Below are 21,234 nucleotides of genomic sequence, written 5' to 3'. Positions count from 1 at the left end.
CCCTCAAATAAGCTAGACCACCAAAAAAAAAAAAATGGGTCCCCGTTGAGGTTGTCGGGAAACTTGGCGTCGCGTCCTACAGGCTGAATCTACCCACTCAGTGGAACATTCATGATATCTTCCATATATCTCTGCTGGACCCTCAACGAGCTATACTGCTTCCACCTCCGGATGAGGTTCAAGGGGAAGGCAGTTACGTTCTCAAGAAAATAGCCGATAGCCAATGACAGCAGGCTGGTCGTGGGAAGAAGTTCGTGCAAATATCGGATTACCTGGGAGGGTTATCTCTCAGAAGACTCTTGGGAACCGTACAAATTGTTGTAAGGAATGGCAGACGAGCCACTCCGAGAGTTCCATGCGAAGTATCCCCGAAAATCATGGGACGCATGGTAATACAGGAAAGTGCGGGAAACCGAGACGACGGAGTGTTCTGGGATAAGCGTGGAGAAAACGAGTCTCCCCTTGTTAGGTCACACGTTTCACTTGAGGTTTCCTTTGTCAATAGAAATGGATGCAAAAAATAGAGTGTAACGGAGCCATTTCAACTGTCTGGTGTATGAGTACACACAGGGCCCGGTTACATGCTGAGAGTTATTGATAGAAGCCAGTTGCACAGTGACATGCAAGTACCGGCAGTGTGGTTAGCTACCAGCTGTCGGAGTAACTACATTCTGAGCGCTAGGAAGAGGATCTATTCATGGGAGCAATGATTGACGAGTCTATGCCTCGCCAATGATTAGAAGGCCAGCCAGAGTGAAGCTCTGAGTGCTCGGCGATCATCTACATCCTCTGAGCATGATAAGTCCGCCGGTAGTGGCAGGGACTACGCCTGGGAAAGTCTACAATAAGTAAAGAGCTCTACAGCAATGATTAAGCTTACGCCTGAGCGGGCAGGTCCCGTTGTGCGACAAAAGACTGCAGGTGTTACAAAGGCTTTGACTAAGGGTGGTTGCCTTCGGAACCGGAAGCCTGCCCCGTTTAGCAGACTAAGTTAGCCTTGACCAAGGCGGACGCTTAAGCGCGGTGGTATTGCTTCGGAAGCACCCTTCTAACGCTTAGAGAGAGAAGCGGGGATCACCTTAGAAGGAGTACCAGTAAGGAGTAGGAGCAGGGAATGGAATCCTTTGGAGTATAAGTACTCAGGATCCTTCCCGCCCAACTATCCGATTTCCTGATTTCTATCTTGCACGGCCAAATCCTTTCTCTCGGATTCTAGCGATACGAGGAAAGGCTGTCCCCGTTACATTGAGTTTGTATGGAATGATTATTAGAGCTACATTTTCTTGTATGCTCATAACATACCATACCAAAAAGCCTAGGTTAGACTCGGGACGAGTCTACCGGAGGGAGGAGTAGTGTAACAGGGCCACAGTAGGGCTGTTACAAAAATACCTGTTCTACCAGTCAAGCCATACGGCCCTAGGTTAACCGCAGCTGGTTCTTCTTCATCGATGGGTGAAGAGAAGGGCAGATGAGCCCCTACCTCTATTGGTATAGAGGGTAGAGATCCTGGCGAGAGCAAGAAGTCTTACAAGTCAAGCTAGACGACTGGACCAAAAACTAGAGCAGCAGGACGAGCAGACCAAATAAGGAAGGGTAACCCCAAACAAAAGTTACCCTACCTTGGCATTCAACCTTTGAGGCGCAATAACTTTGCAGCCGATGCCCGGAAAATATGCTTTACCACGTCAGAAAGGATCCTGGCGATGCTCCGGTCCATTTGGGGTGGTTGAATGAACGCATTGCGGAGTTGAGGAAAACACTGCAAAATAAACACGTTTTAGACCCCCAAAAATAACCCCCGGAGCGTCGAACCGCCGGAACCCTCCTGTTTCAGCCCGGTGCATCTTTGGGGGGAGTAAGAGTGCGACCCAAACTACCAAAGCAAACCTTTGCTTTAAAAACACCCAAATCTATTCTAAATACTCTGAATAAGCAATTGCTGTCTGGTCTGGTCGGCTGTTTCCTCTAGTTCCTAGGATCCCGACCCTTTTTCTTGGCAAGGATTGCGAGATTTGACTCGGACGAAAATTCGTCCGCGGTGTGGTAGCAACTCTTCTCCTCCCCCCTGATAGAAAATAGGTGGGTGGTGCCCCCAGATTATTTGAAAGGCGGACGGCCAGTGAAAAAAGGAAAGAGGTAATGAAGGAAGGGGCGCCGAACTTCCATAAAGGAACTCGGTTGCCCCAGCTTGGTTTCGGGGGGATCAGGGAGTCTTTACCAGCGAGGAGCCCCCTTAAAGTTATTAAGTTTCTAGACTACAAATAACGATCAAACAAATGAAACTCTATCTTTCCATCGAACGAGCCGAAAGAATAGCTTGTCGAATTCCTTTCTGCCTATCTACCTGATCGAAGTCACGGTCGCGCCCCTTCAAGGCACCCCCGTTACACCAGCTGTCAGAGCAACTACATTCTGAGTGCTAGGAAGAGGATCTATTGATGGGAGTGATGACTGATGAGTCTATGCCTCGCCAATGACTAGAAGGCCAGCCAGAGTGAAGCTCTGAGTGCTCGGTGATCATCTACATCCTCCAAGCATGATAAGTCCGCCGGTAGTGTCAGGGGCATTGCCTGTGAAGTCTACAATAAGCGAAAGCTCTATAGCAAGGATTAGGCTTACACCTGAGCGGAGCTCATTCCATGCAGGTCCTGGTTGTGTGACAACTCAGGCTGCAGGTGTTACAAAAGTCTTTGACTAAGGGTGGTTGCCTTCGGAACCGGGAGCACCCGCTAACGCTAAGAAAGAAGCGGGGTAGCGGTGGTATTGCTTCCCTTCCGCTAAAAGGCATCACCGGATCTTAGTAAGGGAGTATGAGCAGGGAACGGAATCCTTTGGAGTATAAGTACTCAGGATCCTCTCCGCCCAACTACCCGATTTCTCCAGTCTTCATCAAAAAGGTTATCAAGTATTCTACTCGGTAGCAGAGCCCTTAAAGATTATTCAGTTATTAGCGATAAATCTTTAGGAATAATCTAAACCTGATTTCTATCTTGCACGGCCAAATCTTTCTATCGGATTCTAGCGATACGTGGAAAGACTGTCCCCGTTACATCGGCTATCGGTTGGCGGACTTAGACGATCTCATTTATAAGTACTAGTAATCTATTATGATGTAGGCCTACCCTTTACTAGATAGGCCTCGTGGCTACGACGAGGGATATAAGTAACGAGCCATTCCCTGACTAGCTGGAATCATTGGCGAAATCAGAGCCTTAAAAGTATATCTTTGATTAGACCTCGGTAACAATAATCAAGAGTATTGTTCAAGTTTAGGGGATTACTGTATCTTCAGCAGTATTCCATTGCGCATTTCATACTTCTTACTTCTAGTGTGACGATTACTTCACCTAAAATCCATTCGTCAAGGCAGGATGCCTACCTGAACCCGACCAAGGAAATCAATAGTGGATGGCCACGAAGCCAAGGGGAGCTCCGGTGGACGGTCTACCAGTGACCATAACACCTCTAGGCCTTCTCGCGCCATAGGCGTTAAAAGATGAGATATCACATTTTGTATACTTACTAGACGCAAAAGACTACGTGTCACATTTTGGGGCAGCGGAATGAGATTTTGTGAGGTTTTGGGCGTGGAAGTTCGTCCTGGCGAAACCCATTTTTTGCTGATGAGCAACCTTGCCAAATCTATATCACATAGTTTTGGCCAACAGAATGTAATTCCCAACACCGGAGAAAGGAAATCTTTTATATTAGGGAGATTTAGCTACGGATTTTCCATAACTATAAAGCGAATTTACAGGAATTTTGGGGTTGTAGCCGTAGCAACCCGCCACATGTTTGGTTCTAAGGGGTTATCGATCATTGGTACCTCAGTTAAATATCTTCCATAACCAAGGGTTCTCGATAACTATAAGATGAGAAAATGGGATAGTGCAAGCAGCACCTTCAACAAAATAATGAGCTCGGTAAGGTCAGATTCACAACCACACAAACAAAATCATATTTTTTGCAAGTTAACACAAGATTTTGATTTTGTCCTTAAGTATATTTCTAAAATTCAGATAATAATACATGGCTTATGGATATCGGTGTATGGTTGGCTAAAACTCCTTTTAGTTATATCCTATAAGTGTTCACCAGCCTCCAATCTTTTTTAGTTGTCGTTTGTAGCTAAATCTCCCTATTCACCAGTTTTCACTTTTAACATATCAGGTTCGGTAACACATTGCGATTCGGCCTGACCACCCAAGGGATAGTGGCGTGTTGTGATTAAGGAGAACAACGGATCTCACTTGAATACTACCTCTTCTCGAAACTCTCACGAATATGAAGCTTGCAGAGGTTCTTGCAGATCTTACAAGTCTGAAGACTATTGTATTTGGCCCCTCCGAGATTATAATTCCACCCGAAATCAGTTATGCTTACTTTCACTTTTGTATTTTAGAGTGCAGTCGACGCTTTGAATCTTGTTTCCCCGAACTATACCAGGACATCGTCCATGAAAACGGAGGATGATGACTTGACTCGTGCCGAATCTTTTTTGACCCTACAGTCCGAACAGGGCACCCGAGAAAGTTTGGTCCGAAAGCAGAATGACGTAAACTACGTTGCAGAAAGGCTGGAGCTTACGATTAGTATCAGATCTCCTAAGTGATACAGCTAGCCTTGTCTACTAGAATTTGTTCCTAGGACGTGTTATATTTTTGGGCTGTTCGTTTGAAGTGTATGCATAAAGTTATGGAAATTACATGCAGCGGTCACCACGCCATTGCTTCTATTTGACTTAATTTACCCTAAACTCTATATTTACAATTCCAACGTACAAGTTTATAGCCAATCTAGATAACCCGAATATTGTGGAATGGTCCAATACGTGTAACCTTATCCAAATTACCTCTACAGTTCAATGAAACTTTGGATTAGTAAATGAATAGTACACATGTATGTTACAACTTCACGTTTGGTTGGCTTTCTCAAGAACCACTTACTTTCTCTGCACTACTACCCGACTGTGCGTTGCTAGCTTCTTCATCAGGTGTCCTCTTATCATCTTCCTTCTCGTCGATGTCTTGGTCGTCCTTCACATTCCTCTTAGAGGCCGATTCGCCCGCAGATCGTTGTTCATTCTCCTCTTCAATGAGCTCCTGCTGCTCCCTCAAAACCTCCAGTCTTTGCTTGTTGGTTGCTGCTCCCTCTGCAGTGTTAACCTCCAACTCAATTTCATGATAAAGTTCTTCCGGAATGCTACTCAAGACAGCAACCAATGCATCATAGTGAGATTCAATCTCACTCTCTTTTCCTTGATACATGAATGCATTGGATAGCACCAGAAGAGTAGAGGGGAGCCCATGCTTCAGGCGAAGTTCAAGCCAAGTGTTAAGGTCGTCCCTTAGTCGCCCCGGACTGACTCCGTGGGTGCGTATGCCCCGGGATGCACAAGCAGTTTGTAATTCTGGGACGGATAGCGAATCTACCCCTTCGTAAGAGATGGCACGGTCGTCACGTTTGATCTGTCGCATTCGGTGGCGAATGTTGTATCGAAGAATCGCATCCGTGCCAAATGTATTCAAATTCATGTAACGACACATGCCCACAAGTTGAGCTCTTGAAAGATTATCAAGAGTAAGATCATCGCGGAAGATCTTGCAAACTTTAATCACATCTTCGTGACTGGGGGATTCTCCGCTCGACCGAATCTAATTGTTAGAGAGATTAGGCATCGTCCTAAAAATATATATTTGTATAATAAACACCTTTTGAAAAAACTGCGCGAACTCTTCTCTTTGCCTTGTCTTAGCACTTAGTTGGATGCCGCCTTCACGCATAGTTGTTCTCAAAAAGTTTGAGACGTCCTTGCGAGTTGAGCGAAGCTTGCTTGACTTCAAATCTTTGGCTTTTTGATCCTCATATGTGCTAGGGAGTAAGTTTGGAAATATTTTGAGTGCGATGGGTAAGAAGAGCTCTCCGGCTGGTACAATTATGAAAACGGAGAATGGAACAAGACGGCCTAGATCCTTGACTGTACGTTCAAGCTGTATCAACGATGTTAGGTCGAATGACGACTAAGAGATTAGATCATGAAGAACATACCTGACGACGTTCCCTCCGGCTGAGCTCGTAGCCTGCTGCCATTTTCAGCGCCAAATTTGACGATATTTTAATCTCGGCACCGAGAAGCTTTGTCCCATCCCAAAAGTGCTGCACCCCATGTTTAATTTTCTGCCACACAGTCGTCTTTTTTTCCTCCTTTTTCTTATCATGGGATTTTCCATTGATTGCGGGGACCACGGTAACTTCTTTGCCATCGGCTGCCTCTGACCTTGCTGGGGTAGTCCCAATTTGCCCCAGTTTCACAGCCGTTGAAGGAATAGTCGTTTCACCTAGGTGTACTTTTTCTGTGACAACATCTCGAGCTAATGGCTTCCTAGCCTCTTGAGCATCGAAACCGGGGGGGGGTATAACTGTGTTACTACTAGGAGTAGATGTTTCTGTATTCAAAAACCGTTGAGAAGCAAACAAGATGTAAGCCGGCCGGTCGTGAGCAACCCATGATCTTAAAAACTGTCGGCTAGCAGATATCCCAATAGTAGATTGAAGCGAACCGCGATTGGCTTTAGAATGTTGTCAGAAAAAGAGATGAAATATATTTAGTAATTATTCGGGGGATTTGAATCATGTACCTGAAGAAAGAATGAAAGATCGCTGGGTTGCTGGGTTAAGAAGCAGTTTTGAAGCATTCATTGCTTGAGATGTGTATCGAAAACTGGACTGAATGATGGGTAATTGTTGGAATTGCGCGCAGGACGGAGAATACTAGACACAAGTACTTGTGAAGGGAGAGGCACGAGGCAAGGAGGGGGAGGAAAGAGAACGTGAGGATGTGATTCAAGACTCGTGGCTTAAGATCGACCATGCATACAGTCATGTTCTAGAAGCTATCGCTTCTCAGACTTCAGGGTTGATAATTTTTACAATCCCTTGTGAATTCAATTCTCATACAAACCCATTGTTATTCTTCGGACAAGGTATGATGCCATTGCCCTAAGATCTGTAGGGCTTAGGTAAGTCATCTGATACGCATTCTCGTCCGAGTGATGTCCTATGAATATACATACCTACGTCATTAATTTATGTATATATATACCACCAATATAACACTCCCTTATTGCTTGAATTCCTGAGATGCTCATAATATGGCCCACCCAGACTGACTATTTTTCTCTACCTTCCTAAGCTTGGGGTGATCATGGCTTGTTGGGGGCTAGAGACTTAACCACAGCATTCAATACTGTGATAAATTTGGTTGCATGGTATCATGCTCTGAGATAAAACTAAGTATTCGCCAAAGAGAAAAGTGTTCGGATGGAATTTGACAACAGGAAATAAATACCTCTGGAGGTATGTGTGAAAACAATGGTATTTTGTGGTGTCAAACCCAATAATTTGGGTCATACGATCACACACCTTCCTACTCGCAGTGAATACCATGGTATTGATGTCTGTCCGAACAGAGCCTAAGTACATTACATATTAATAATATCCAGTCCTGATTGAATCCAGCTTTTAACCTATCAACTCATTCGAACTTAGTTATTGTTTTGTTAATATTGTAACCTTCAGCTAAACCTTAATGAGCGTACTCAATAAATGAATTAACAATAGCAATTAATGAGAGAGCCGCTTCTCAAACGTTGCTATTCACGTCGTATCACTCGATAACTCTGCTTAGTTGAGTTTTAAACGACTAAAAATCTATTTCGTAGTACCGCCGACGCGCTACGCTCAATCGATGTATCAAAGTGCTTTTGTTCTACAAGCCGCAAGAACAGTATTATAATTGCATGGTGTACTGTAACTGTATTTGGTATCCTTCTGACATACTTATTTCACGCCTGGCAAGCAACCCTAGCCAAAACTGACGCTTGTGAATGCCGCTTTGAAGAGTGGAGTTTCAATTGCCAGAATTGACTGTTAGTAAATACGCTCTAAGAGTGAGTATCTTCTTCTGCGTTTATCTCCCCACCAGTGTGTATTTATATCAGTTCTGTTTGAATAAAGTGTAACCCCAAGGACACCACAAAGCAATTTGAAATCTCGTACTTTACTACAGATACATCTATTGAACCGCCAAATAATAGTTTCTACCTTTGAAATGCAAGTGAGGAAGGAAACATGCAAGATGAAGACAAACTGTTGAGAGAAAATCTTATTTTGCCCATCCTTTCTTCTACAACTAGCTTTATAGGCCGTTTATCAGCAGCCTAATTTATACAAAATCCCACAACGTTCTAATACCAAGCAAAAGATTCTAGTTTCCACTTTTTAAATCATAGGATTAGTTTTATATTGTGGTGCGGCCCCATTGACTTCGCTCTTTTTTGCTTCGATACTAACAGCCCAAAGTCATATATTAGTAACAGGCAATTTATAGTTAGTGGTTCGACTAGAGGAAATTTGGAGATATACATAGGTTCTGAAGCATCCTCTTCTTCTTCCGCCAGCAGTCGCTCGGCCTCCAATGCTGCAATACATCCTGAGCCTAAACCTCTAGTTAGAATATACAACTACCGAGTCCAAAAACCACAGAACACTTACCCGCGCTTGTAATTGCCTGTCTATACCGTTTATCCTGCACATCCCCGGCAGCAAAAACACCTTTGACACTGGTGTATGAAGTACCAGGGGTTGTTTTGATATAACCGTCCTCATCGGTGGCGATCTGGTTTTTAAATAGGGAGGTAGCCGGTTCGTGCCCGACAGCATAAAATAACCCATTGGCTGGCAACTCGCTAATCTCGCCTGTCACAACATTTTTGATTGTGAGGTTTTGTAAAAGCCTGCCGTCCCCTTTTGCTTCTGTGGCCACGGTATTATACAAAATCTCAACCTTTGGATGCGCCGTGAGACGCTTAGCCATGATGTTAGATGCCCTAAGCTTATCCTTTCGCACCAGGACCGTCACTTTACTCCCATATTTAGTCAAAAAGATTGCCTCCTCCGCAGCCGAATCGCCACCCCCAATCACCGCCAAGGGTTTATTCCTGAAGATTGGTACAGCTCCATCGCAGACAGCACAGGCGCTGATGCCACTTTGCCAGTATTTCTCTTCACCAGGGAGGTTAAGTCGTCGCGCCGATGCACCAGTTGCAATAATGAGAGTATCGGCGGTGTGGGGCGCAGCATCTTCACTATACTCGAGCCAGTACTTGAATGGTCGCTCTGACAAATCAACTTTGGATACTGTCTCTGTAATTATCTCAGTGCCGAATCTTGCGCTTTGTTCTCTCATGGCTTCCTGTTGAATATATCACATGTAAGTTCCGTACGGCCTTCTTGGGGAACGAGTGATACAACTCGTATAAAATTGGAGGCCCTACCATAAGTTCTTGACCACTAATCCCATTTGGAAAGCCAGGATAGTTCTCAACATCAGTTGTTGTAGTCAATTGGCCGCCGGCGGCAATCCCGTTTGCAAGCATTCCCTCGTACATAACGGCTGAACGATGTCGAGGTCAGTTAATTAGTCCACTGAAGGCAGTATTCAATGAGAAGACAAACGTTTCAGTTCTGCACGAGCTAGATAGACTGCGGCTGTATGGGCAGCAGGGCCCGAACTATAATGGAAAATGAAAGGGGGGGAAACGTTAAATTCCGTGACATCGCGATGGCGGGGTAAGCAACTCATACCCAATAACTGAGGCGGCATAAAATCAGTATGTGCGCAGCCAGAAGAGAATCCAATCAAATAAGGACGAACTTACTGACGACCTTGCTGTGCATTGAAGATGATTTGCCAAATAAAAAGTTCGAGTTGTGTAGTTGTTTCTGTTGGGTCCAAAGAAGTGTAATGGCACCGGAAACGCCTAGCAAAGGCCGGAAGGAGTACTTAAGAAAGCGTGGTGAAAACGTTTTGTCTGATCTATCAAACTACTTCACAAGTGGATCGCTTGTGAATAATTGTTTTAAACAAATGCGAAGAGAGAGAAGAGAGTAGGTGGAATTACAGGTTTAGTTTGGAGGGGTTGCAATGCAGGGTGCGGAAGGAAACAGAGACAACACAGGCAAATAACCGTAGCTGGTAGTATTAAAAGGAAGAACGGGGTGGTAAAGTAACACAGTAAGTGTATTTACCAATGTCGCTGAAGAAGTTGATGCCGAAGTTAAGGAAAGGATGGGGGAGCAGAAGGAGAAGAGCATATAAGTGGAAACAGAAGACCAGAGAAATAGAAGTTCAATAGAAGTGTTGCTGATGTGATGATGAGCAGCGGCTCGAATCGAGACTTGTCTAATAGATGATCCGGCCTAACGGGTTCTTCCTTCGCCCTTCCCTAATTGGCCGACGCAGTTCTTTTATCGGCCTGTTCCCTTACAATGTTATAGTGGACCCGTTCTGGAGCACTACCTGAGCCTGCTTACATATACATACATGTAGGTATGTACCGGGTGTTGAGGGTAAGTGATCAGAATCTGATAAGGGAATGCTGCGGTGAATACGTGTTATTTCTTATCAGATTCTGATCCCTTCTTACGTTTTCACGACATGTGGCGATTGGTGGCTCACCATACAAATTGTAGAAGCTAACTGCAAATGTCGGCTGGCGATGCAAGATGGGCCCACTTGTCACGCAAAAGTTCTCTAAAAGGTAGTGGAGTATACTAACATGTTGTGCACCTTTTAACCCGCTACTTATTTATTTTTTGAAATTAACCACCATAAACTGTGTTCCAACCACATTACACAAGCCCAAAAGTTTTTATCACTTAGACCTCAACCCTCACCACGATGCCAAGCCCACCCCTGACATAGTCACTATCCTCTCACAAATGAGGTTCGGAGAGCTTGATGAAGACCTTACCGGCGTGACCAACACCAACATCTTCGCCACTTAAGCCTTCTAGATGCTCAACGCGGAGAACATATCAGCAACCCGTGCATGTCTTCAGGAGACACCAGAGGCTTTAAGTTGGGAGACACCCCACCAAATTTAATTTTCTGGAGGCGGTTGGCCCGTTTGGAGGCCTCCTTTGCCTTCGCTAACATCAGCAAGTTTGTACATATTCATGAGCCTCCCAACAGTCTCCTGAGTCTCCTAAGGATCTCCTGAGAAATCAAAACGGATTTTGATTCTCTGGAGATTCAGGAGATACTTTACAGAAATTGTTAAGCTTGCTGTTGAATGCTCAAGAGGCTCTCGCAATCCTCCAGCATGCCACTTCAGCCCTCTCTAGAGCCTGCATTCATCATATCTGGTTATACTCTGTACGACTCGCAACGCCGCTACAATGGCCTCCTGAGCCTTTCAAACCCTCCGGGAGACTCAATATCACCCCACCAAATCTCTAGAGATCCTCTGAGGCGCGATTCTTGCCTACAGCTCTCTGAACAGGTTTTTTCATCCAGTGCAGTAATGCGAAACCTCAAAGGGTTGTCACAGCCTACTAGAAAACCTTTTAGAAGGCTTACCGAGCCTCCAACTTATTACCACTGGATTACTGGAGTGAGTCAGAAGCCTGACTCATCCTCTCACGCTCTTTCACGAGTGCTTATCACGCTATCTAGTAGTCTCCGGAAGCTATTCAAATTCCCTACCCCAGCACTATCGCCCATGCCCTCCACTGGCAGAGGGCCCACCAATCCCTCCTGCATTAACATGCCAGTGAACTAGTTAGTAGATTTGTGCTCCACCCTCCCACGCTTTCCAGAAGGTGTACCGACCCCTCTTATGGTCTTCTGACCCTATTCTTGGTACTAACACCCCCCCTCACCCTCTCCTGAGGGCCCACCAAGCCCTCCTGTAGTCTCCCGATGCAATTCTTGGCATTCGCACCACTTCCTACACTCTCTAGAGGGCCTACCAAGCCCTCCTATTATCTTTCTACCCTATTTTTGGCACTGGCACTACCTCTTACGGTCTTCTGAGCATAGTCAAATTATCACACTTCCCCCTATACCCCCCTAAAGGCTTATTGAGCCCTGGAAGAGGCTCCTGAGAGTGATCACTACTCTTGAAGGTGTTACCCAATTGATTCGGTTTCTGAGAGGCTCTAACGCTTCATAACCTCCGAATCTGATTTACTCCTTAATAATAGCTTACAATTTCCCACATCTTTACCTAATAACGAAAGCATCCCTTCAAATAAATAAAAACATCGCACAAAAACACACGAAAATCATTTATCCCCTGGCAACGCATCGCCAGAGGCATTTGTCTAGGCTTCTTGAGCATTGGCCTCGCCCAAATCCCTCCCCGTCACCACTGGGTTTTCTGAGGCATCATCAGTCCCCAATAATATAGTCCGGTCCCGCTGAGCGTTCCGGCGCACTTTCGCGGCCCTCCATGCTGCAATGTCTGCTGCCAACTGCACATCGTCCTCTTCCCTTCCAATTTTGGATATCATCTCTCGAGGGCCTCGCAATTCCTCAATCTACAGGACTATCAGTCTCCATCAATTGCGTGCGCGTCTAATGTTTTTTACCTTATTTTGAATAGACTTTCTTATTACCTCCAGAGTCCCCAGCTGGTTTTCCTGCATTCTTCTTCTCCAAATATTAAACATTCTGGCGTACGTGACTAGGCAAAAGTTAGTATGTCGGGACTCCTAAAGGGCTTGATAAGCATTACACAAGATATCGTTATTCTGGCTAGTGTTAAAGTACATTCCTTACACATAATTACCTGTTGTCCAACATCGCAAAACAAACCAAATAGCAGTGCAAACTATACAGATGAATTAAGGAGATATATCATCTATGGACTTAGGATCCTTCTCTACACGTATTTTGTCACATTTGTTATATTTTAGAAATATTACTTCAACGATCTCTGTGGCCCAAAAGTGTCCACGACCTGTCTAATAGATGTTAGACCCTTACACATGATGATTGAGCCTTTGAAATAGCCTGTAAAGCCCCACAGAACTTTGAAAGTAGCTCTTACGGCATAGTTGTCGGGGTCACTAATGAAACGATTATTCTCGAGTAGATAGTTAACTTTGTCAGCCTCGTCTCTGTGGTTGTTAGGTCTTTCAAGCCATATAAGAGGCCTTTCATATAACGGAGCCATTTCAACTGTCTGGTATTGTAACGGGGGTGCTATGATAGGACACGACCGTGACTTCTATCAGGTAGAAATGGTAAAAAAGGAACGAAACGAGTTATGATAGGGCGCATTCGATAGAAAGATAGAGTTTGTTTGTTTGATCGTTATTTGTAGTCTAGAAACTTAATAACTTTAAGGGGTTTTTTCGCTGATAAAGATCCGATAATTTTGAGAGGCCAACCTAGGGCATTACGGAGTTTCTTATAAAAGTTCAGCATCCTTATTCAGATTCATTGTTCTGATCGCAGTCTGACTGTCAATAGTTGGGGGCACAGTGACTATTTCCTATGAGAGGCAAGAGGAGTTGCTACCACATCTCGGACGAACTTCCGTCCGAGTCAAATCGCGCAATCTCTGTCAAGAGCTGTCGGGATCCTAAGTACTAGCAAGAAACAACATCAGCAAGCTCGCCTATTACCCAGGGCGCAGCCCCTACGTCCTGGCGGGCATTCTGCGCCACGAGCGCCCAGCGCGTCCGGCACCGCCAGAGTACAACCTTCCGCCAGGCTCCGCCGCAGGACCGTCCCACTCTCTGGGACCGCCAGGAGATATGCCTCACGTCCGGAGGGCACTCGCCAATGCTCTGGTCGCCTGGGCCGCCATGAGATTCCCTCCCCCTCCGGAGACGCTAGGATGGAGTGACTCCGCCCACAGCACCTAGGAACTTTTGCTTCTTTTGATTACGTCAGTAGTACACCGAGCACTTCCCAATGCTCTCACAGTTTTCTTGAATGCTCTCACGGCACGACGAATGCTCTCACGGCACGGCGAATGCTCTCACGGCACCGCGAATGCTCTCACAGCACCGCGAATACTCCCGCGAATGCTCCCGCGAACGCTCCGCGAACGCTCCCGCGAATGCTCCCGCGAATGCTCCCGCGAACGCTCCCGCGAACGCTCCGCGAGGGCTTCCGCGAGTACTCCCAGAGCACTCACCAGTGCTCACAGAGCTGAGGCATTCGTCATACCCACTCAAGGTGAGGCAACCCTCACTTGGGCTCCTTTGGATTGATACACCGTCCTCAAAGGATAGGAAGGCCGCACCAGTCCCTCAAAAGATATCTAACGTGGGTATCCTCAACGCCGCTGTACGGTCAGTCGCGGGATACTGATACGAGCACTGTCCTGTATACTGGTGACGACTACCCAACCTTTGACGGACGTGTATGTTTCTGTCGATTCGTGAAAGGCAAATTAGCCTTGAGGTTGAGGCCATGGTACGGCTCGTCTGAAAAGCTCAATGTCCATGCATAAGCCAGCAAACATGGACTGGCATTTGACCTCCTGGAGCGAGCTTGCTGGATAGCCAGACTCAGATACTGAGCGGCCGAAACTTTACCTCCTTCTTCCAATCCGCATGATAGCAGAACGACACGAATTTGGAATTAGAGAGTCCAATTGGGTCTAACGTCTAGAGCACCAAGAATGCCCTCACGGCTTTACAAGTATTCAACTAAATTCATTCCACGTACGCAAGTCTATCCTAGTATTTACCAACCAATTACCAGTCTCCACCTCAAACAAATGGGCCATTCCCAATATACTCCGAATATTAACGACCCACATCCTCTTCCTCCTCCTCCTACAAACCTTCAGGAGCCCATGTGAGCTATCAGCGTACCACGATCCTTTGCCTCGAGTAGCTCCACTATACATAGTCTATGTGCTCGCCCCCACTGTCCCGCAGCTTGAACAAAGCCTCGACACGTCCTGGTAAGCGTCCCGAAACCACTCCCCACTCCTCTGAGGACGCTACCGACACCCATACCCAATCCTTTCTTATTTTCCCTTTCCTAAAAGCCGCGTTTTCCCGTACACCTGATATTTGTGAACCTCGTACACCTCAGGTCTTTGGAAGATTGGTATCGGAACCTGCAAACATGTGAACATCTCCACCCGGCGCTCTAAAATGCTCTCAGAGCTTCCGGCAAAGCTTTGAGAGCATCCCGTATCCTCTGCATACTCCTTTATCAGGCGATATAACGTGGTATGGCTTATTTGCAGTCCATCCGCAATATTGAAAAGTCTTTCCGATTTCGTGGAGGGGTTGCAAAGACGCCTTAGAGGCAGTCGGCCTTCTACTATGGATCGTTCATTTGGTGTTTTTTTCCGGTCTTCGATTTTAAAAATCTCAAGTAACTCCTTCAGGTTATCTCGATGGCTCCAAAGGATGTCGTCAGTGCTCTCAGGACCTCCAACAATGTCTTTCAGATTCAGCATTCGAATCTCTAACGCCAACCGCCGCCCCCCATAGTCCAGTATCTGCGTTGCAGCATCGACCTTGTTGGATGCTCCGTATGCCTCTTTTACCTGACGTACATGGGCGAGTTCGCTGATGTCGGTGGAGTACTGGGGAATGCTCCCAAAGCGCTCGACATGTTCCCGATAGTGCGTTAACACGTGCAATTTGATGAAGTTGAAGTGAGACCTTTCCCGTATATCTCGCGAATCTCCTCCAAACCTCGCTGAGCGCTCTGGGAGCCTGAGGTCTTCACAGCTTTTGTCCGATCTCTCGCATCCTTAACCGTCCTCTTGTACGCCCGGAATTCTAAAAAGATATCCTTGTGCTTATGGAAATCCTCGAGATAGCTCTCCATATAATTCAGTGTGCTCGTCGTATGACTCCCATACTGCGCCATTAAGTGGAAGTCGATTAAGCCTCGTACACATTTCAATGCCTTTGCAAAGTCGCCCCTGACAGCCACCCCCGGGTTTCTCAAAGCAGCCGCGAGTGCTCCAAGAACGACCCGCCCCAGATTTCTCATCTCCTTCCCTTGCCATTGGGTTGTGGCACGATATGCCTTGTTCAGTACTGCCAGTCCAGGGTAAGGCGCAATCGAGGCCCAAGCCTTGTCAAATTCCTCCAATCGATTGTGCTTCTTCAAGAAAGCCTGAACCCACTCCATCATGTGCTTCAACATCCCTAGGTAGATATTGTGCAGAATGTCCGGTTTGTTGAGATCGTATGGATTAACCCTCGGCATACCCCAGAAAGCATTGAAGAGTGTCTTTACTGATCTCGCGACAAGGTATTCCACCGGTCCCAGGTTTCCCGGGTTCTCCCTGAATAGCTTTACCCTCTCCCTGTAATCCTCGTGATCGCGCGTAGGGCTCCGGCGAGTGCTCCCAAGACTGTGGAATTCCACCTCGCATCTTGGACAAGAGCTAGTACTAATATTTTGTAAGTTTGAATGCTCAGGTTGATCAGCGATCCAACCCGACAACACCGGAAAGCATAGACGTTGGTACCCGTCGGCGCATGCGATTAGCTCGCCTTCCTGAGAGCACTCCCGAATGCTCTGAAAGATCTCCCCAAGGGCGCGATGCAGCGCCATTTGACTCTGACGTCGTAAAGCGGAATTAGCGAGTGAGTTCTTCCCGAGCTTAGGTGGGACTGGCAGTAGCCCTAGGAGAATTAACGAATGCCCGGTGGGCTTGCTCCGGACCGATGACTTGATGTTCCCGATGGTAAGATAGATTGGGCCAGGCTTTCTTGTCCCCACTAAAATTTGTCAAATGTGTGCCATCTGACGCGCATATAATTGGTACCACAGTCGACCCCTCCGGTAAGGTATTCTGTCCAGAAAGCATTAGCGACTGCCTCTAGAGCACTTGTGAGGCTTACCAGACCTGCGTCTCCCACCACCAATCTCCCGTATGCATTTCCCCGTACATTCTCTCGCCAGATTCATTATGCTCTACCACTGGCGCGTACACCAATGACTCCCGAAAGGCCCGTTGGCCTAGAAGATATCGCACAATTACCATTGGATCCCGGTAATAGTAAGGGATTTTCTCTCCCCCAATATCCACCTCCGAATGATGCCAGCTCGCCTTTCCCAATATGTCATTTCATTTCGTCCAACCTCTTTATAAAACCTCGCCCAGTCCTGTAGGAGCATTCGCCACTGCTTGACGGAGCGTGTAGAAAGAAACTGTCGATATTTCCTTGTGAGGCCTTCGACAGTATGAAATAACGTGCCATTCTAAACTCGTATGCTGAGTTGAATGGGTGCCACGGGTATCGGAGAAGGTTTTGTGAGCATTCGTCGTAGTCCTCCGAGCGGTAGAGACGCTCCCCAGCACCCTCGTAAATCGTTGTCGCTGCCTCATGCCTATTTGCATCTCCATCTGTCTCTTCCATCATAAAATATGATTCGGATTCCAGATCTGAATTATTATCGGGATCTTGGTCATGATAATTGATACTGTTGCTCTCCGAACTATCCGAGTCGTCATCATGGGCATCTGAATAGGAATCGTGAATGCCTTCCGGGCTGTCGTGAGTGTCATCGGGTGCCTCTTGATCGCGCTCCAGGAGTAAAAATTGGTTTCCCAGCCATTCATCTGCTTCAAATGGATGTGTAGTTCGAAGATGTTTATCGAAGTTCGCGGAGGAGCTGTACCGCTTGCTGCAAAAGGGGCAAGACGATTTCATTGAAGTCTCATGATGCTAGCAAAGCACTCCTGAGTGCTCTAAAAATTTGGTTTCTGCCAAGGCCGAGGAGGCTCTTTCCTGCAGGTGCTGCTGCAGAGTGCTCGAATGATTTGATTTGTCAGCCAATGAGGCTCCTCTCACCTGCACCCCGGTCGGCAAGGCTGATTTTCAATACGAGTCTGATGTCATATACATCACCAACCGTAATACAAACATCAACACCAACACGAAGAAACACCCACCACCCCAATCAGGCGGCCAGTTATGCTAGATTCTATCGCCCTGAGCTGAGCATCTGCACTCTCTCCCTGAGCACTCGCGGAGTCTCTTCAGATCGAGACAGTGTTCTCAGCGCCAAATTCAACACTAATATCGACTACGAGCTCAAAGAATACATTCTCTCCGAATCAGTTTCCTAGAGGACAGAGTACCAACACCAACAAGAACACAAGCACCAACCCCAACACCAGAATGTTATCGACGTCACCATTGGTACCGTCAGAGCATCCCCGAGTGCGCCTGGAGCATTTAGATCAACGTCATATATTGAAGCAAACATTGAGTACGAGCACCCTCGAGTGCTTCTAGAGCATTCGTGGGTGCTCTCGGAAGCGTGATAAGCTCAAGAAAAAAGCTGATCGTACTCGGTATAAGAGCACCCCTCCCTTCCTTCAAGTTCGTGAGAAGTTCCTAACCACCTTCAAGTTCTCCCTACCTATCACTTCCAAGTTTTTCCATTGCTTTCAACATTGAAATCTCATCCTTCAAGTTCCTCCGTTTTCAAGCGATTTAACCTTTGCAATCTTTATAAATAAGATGGTATTTCTCTCTCCTAATCCAATTAATTTTAGAACCATACTCACCACAGTGATACATTAACATTATCAGACTCCAAACACCGCTCAGAGCACTCCCGTAGTAGCTCACAGAACACAAATCAACTTCCCAATAAGAAGCGCTTGCGTGACATAGACGAAGACGATAACGAAAAGACCCACCGAAAAACCAAGAAACACAAATCGTCCCGAAAACATAAGAAACACCGAACTTCCTCAGGTCGCAAATCGTCCCGCAAAACTGTCAAGCCTATCCCGGAGGAGATACCAGAAACACCCCCTAAGCAGTCGCCAGTGCTTTCCGGGTTCACCCCGATCAACAAGAGCCGAAAACAAAACCCTGTACCTCCACCAATCCGGACTGAAACCCGGACTCCGCCAAATACTAACCTAGCTCCATCGGACACTGAAGGGATCTTCCCGAGTAACTGGGGAGCAACCCTAACTGATTCCGACTCCTTTCCCGACTTTAGTTCCGAACCCTCTGAACCATACATAAGTGACGATCAAGACCCAGCAACAGGTCCAGCAACAGGCCCACTAGCAGCAGTCTCCACTGCTTCCTCAGCACGCAGCAGTGCTTCACCAGAGGCCCTTGTACGGACGACCGTACTTAGGGTTAGTGCTACCCCACCAGCACCCGCTAGTGCTCCACAAAAGAACGTTGCCCGGAAGACCATAGTCCCAAGTCAAGTTCTCACTCGGTCCAAGTCTAGTGCAGTCCGCTCAACAGGCCCAGCAACAGGCCGCTCAACAGGCCCAGCAGGCTCTACTACTCCCTCACCAGCACCCGTCAGTGCTCCACCGAAGGTTCTTGCACCGGAGACCCCTACATTCAAGCCCCGACGCCCCTCTCGGTTATTTTCTAGTGCAAGCCCGTCCGAACTAATAGACCACCCCTCACCAGTACGACAGAGACTAATTAGACCCGAGCCATCGCCGATTGTCCAAGAGACATCCCCGAGTGTTCAAGAGACATCCCCGAGTATTCAAGAGACATCCCCGAGCTCGACCGCATTCAAGATGACTCAAGCAAGCAAAGCGAAGATGACTTTAGGTCTACTCAACCTACCTAAAGTGTACACCAGCATCCGCAACAGCCTAAAGGCGGAAATGCAAAATGTGGGTTGGGTCAATAAAAGCACGTCCGGTATGGCTGCGTTCAATGCCCTATGCCTTTACTTGATGAACTTGCCCTCCCTCAACGGTTTTCTGCCAATTTGGACTGGGGGTGACTCCGATGCCCGTAGAGCACTGGCGAGTGCTCTACAGTGGCTCATCGCAGATGTTGGTATGAAGGATAGGTTATCAAGGGGACAGGGAGACCGTCAGTTCAAAGAGGCTGCCGGTGATAGTGATGATGATGATGACGGCGGTGGTCAGGCAGCCGGAAGACGCTCTCGCAAAGGGAAAGAGCGTGCAGTACCTCCGGAACTCGTGCGACCTTCCATAATGGTTACCGTGGTGGACCCCGATGCTCTAGGGGCATTCTTTATGCTCGTCCCACCACCTACTTATGACTGGAATGATCCCCTGAACGAACCTTCGTTCATCGGAATTTTGACCAAGATAACTTTCCCCGAGCTATGCAACTTGATCCTGAAGCACACCGCACCCGGCAGAGCAGTCAGGACTATCTGGGGGGCAATTGAGAATGTCCCCCCGGCAGCTGTTCCTCCCGTTCGGCCGGTGGAGGTACAAATTACCGATTCAGAGGAGCTCGAAGGTTGGTTGAAGAACAGCAATGCCAGGCCTCGGAGGATATTGGCGGTCCTCCACAGAGCAGGCGCGGGTGCTAACCTGGGTGGTGCGGAATCCCCCCCGTTGAACCCGGCTTTCCCTCACGTTGAGGAAGATGATTATAGCATGATCGATATTCCTGCAGAGGATTCGGATTACGAGGAGGGAAAGCACCGGATAAATGCCAAAGGACTGAGGGTATATATGCCTAGAACTGATGCCAGTAATCAAAGGCTAATTCAGACTCTTGTTAGGCGTCGCGATAGACAGCAGGATGCTATCGACGATTTAGACCCCAAATACCTTAGGAAGTATCCTTTGGGTGTCGGGGTTGCTGACCCAAACTTCTTACAGGGGACGATCTGGACACCTGCCGGGATAGCAGCCAAGAGAGCTGCTGACGCACTCGCGGCTGCTGGTGCTGGAGGTGGGTGGTGTGGTGGTGGTGGTGGGGTGGTGGTGGTGGAGGTGGTGGTGGTGGAGGTGGTGGTGGTGGTGGTGGTGGAGGTGGTGGTTGGCGGTGGTGGTGTGGTGGGGTGGTGGGGAGGTGGTGGTGGTGGAGGTGGTGGAGGTGGTGGTGGTGGAGGTGGTGGTGGTGGAGTGTGGTGGTGGAGGTGGTGTGGTGGTGGTGGTGGTGGTGGTGGGGTGGTGGTGGTGGTGGGTGGTGGGTGGTGGTGGTGGTGGTGGTGGTGGTGGTGGTCTAGGACCTCCACGCCTCCGGGCGGACCTCCTCCTCCTCCGGGCGGCGGTGGTGGTGGAGGACCAGCTGGAGGCGGTGGTGAGTGGTGGTGGTGGAGGCCACGTGGAGGCGGTGGGAGGTGGTGGTGGTTGGCTGGAGGCGGTGGTTGTGATGGTGGCGGTGGTGAGGTGGTGATGGTGGTGGGCATCATTAGTTCCCTTTGGTATAATCTCTAACTTTCCTTCCTGCGGAATTGTCACTAACCTTTTAATAGTTGTTAGGATTACTCCCTGAGCACTCGCGATAGCTATTGAGGTGCGGTACGATTTGGTGTTTTGGATTTCCCTTTGTCTTGCGAGAGTATATCAATGGATGGGTTATATCGGATAGGATTAGATTAGATTAGATTAGATTATTCCAGGTAGTAATTGCATTTGCTTTTATTTCAAAGTCGAATCAAACTCTAGATTGCTCTCACCA

The 21,234-nt window shown here is 47.4% G+C and overlaps 7 protein-coding genes across 7 annotated transcripts; 3 read left to right on the top strand and 4 right to left on the bottom strand.

The window, feature by feature from the left end:
* Positions 1 to 4,287: 4,287 nt before the first annotated feature.
* On the top strand, positions 4,288 to 4,637 carry LAJ45_11190 (uncharacterized protein; the record flags this gene model as incomplete). The annotated part of the gene is made up of 3 exons (XM_046120700.1): positions 4,288 to 4,335; positions 4,406 to 4,535; positions 4,603 to 4,637. 3 exons carry the CDS (start codon positions 4,288 to 4,290, stop codon positions 4,635 to 4,637), a joined length of 213 nt encoding a protein of 70 aa, XP_045966098.1.
* Positions 4,638 to 4,851: 214 nt separating this feature from the next.
* On the bottom strand, positions 4,852 to 6,702 carry LAJ45_11189 (uncharacterized protein; the record flags this gene model as incomplete). The annotated part of the gene is made up of 5 exons (XM_046120699.1): positions 4,852 to 4,857; positions 4,950 to 5,657; positions 5,715 to 5,993; positions 6,052 to 6,572; positions 6,642 to 6,702. The coding sequence occupies 5 exons, from the start codon at positions 6,700 to 6,702 to the stop codon at positions 4,852 to 4,854; spliced, it is 1,575 nt and encodes a 524-aa protein (XP_045966097.1).
* A 1,492-nt stretch (positions 6,703 to 8,194) lies between these two features.
* On the bottom strand, positions 8,195 to 10,158 carry LAJ45_11188 (uncharacterized protein; the record flags this gene model as incomplete). Its single annotated transcript, XM_046120698.1, has 12 exons — positions 8,195 to 8,198; positions 8,257 to 8,279; positions 8,329 to 8,350; positions 8,428 to 8,500; positions 8,557 to 9,256; positions 9,339 to 9,457; positions 9,520 to 9,575; positions 9,649 to 9,655; positions 9,723 to 9,824; positions 9,890 to 9,891; positions 9,966 to 10,036; positions 10,093 to 10,158. The coding sequence occupies 12 exons, from the start codon at positions 10,156 to 10,158 to the stop codon at positions 8,195 to 8,197; spliced, it is 1,245 nt and encodes a 414-aa protein (XP_045966096.1).
* Positions 10,159 to 13,792: 3,634 nt separating this feature from the next.
* LAJ45_11187 (uncharacterized protein) lies at positions 13,793 to 14,173 on the top strand (the record flags this gene model as incomplete). Its single annotated transcript, XM_046120697.1, has 1 exon — positions 13,793 to 14,173. The coding sequence occupies one exon, from the start codon at positions 13,793 to 13,795 to the stop codon at positions 14,171 to 14,173; it is 381 nt and encodes a 126-aa protein (XP_045966095.1).
* A 667-nt stretch (positions 14,174 to 14,840) lies between these two features.
* Positions 14,841 to 16,396, bottom strand: LAJ45_11186 (uncharacterized protein; the record flags this gene model as incomplete). Its single annotated transcript, XM_046120696.1, has 2 exons — positions 14,841 to 15,393; positions 15,462 to 16,396. 2 exons carry the CDS (start codon positions 16,394 to 16,396, stop codon positions 14,841 to 14,843), a joined length of 1,488 nt encoding a protein of 495 aa, XP_045966094.1.
* Positions 16,397 to 16,908: 512 nt separating this feature from the next.
* Positions 16,909 to 17,499, bottom strand: LAJ45_11185 (uncharacterized protein; the record flags this gene model as incomplete). Its single annotated transcript, XM_046120695.1, has 1 exon — positions 16,909 to 17,499. The coding sequence occupies one exon, from the start codon at positions 17,497 to 17,499 to the stop codon at positions 16,909 to 16,911; it is 591 nt and encodes a 196-aa protein (XP_045966093.1).
* Positions 17,500 to 17,970: 471 nt separating this feature from the next.
* On the top strand, positions 17,971 to 20,949 carry LAJ45_11184 (uncharacterized protein; the record flags this gene model as incomplete). The annotated part of the gene is made up of 3 exons (XM_046120694.1): positions 17,971 to 17,991; positions 18,351 to 20,715; positions 20,780 to 20,949. 3 exons carry the CDS (start codon positions 17,971 to 17,973, stop codon positions 20,947 to 20,949), a joined length of 2,556 nt encoding a protein of 851 aa, XP_045966092.1.
* Between the last annotated feature and the right edge of the window lie 285 nt (positions 20,950 to 21,234).

The sequence above is a fragment of the Morchella importuna genome (assembly GCF_003444635.1).
Source record: "Morchella importuna strain M04M26 chromosome Unknown Morimp01GS059, whole genome shotgun sequence".
NCBI classification, from domain to species: domain Eukaryota; kingdom Fungi; phylum Ascomycota; class Pezizomycetes; order Pezizales; family Morchellaceae; genus Morchella; species Morchella importuna.
This window is presented reverse-complemented; position numbering and strand designations above follow the sequence as displayed.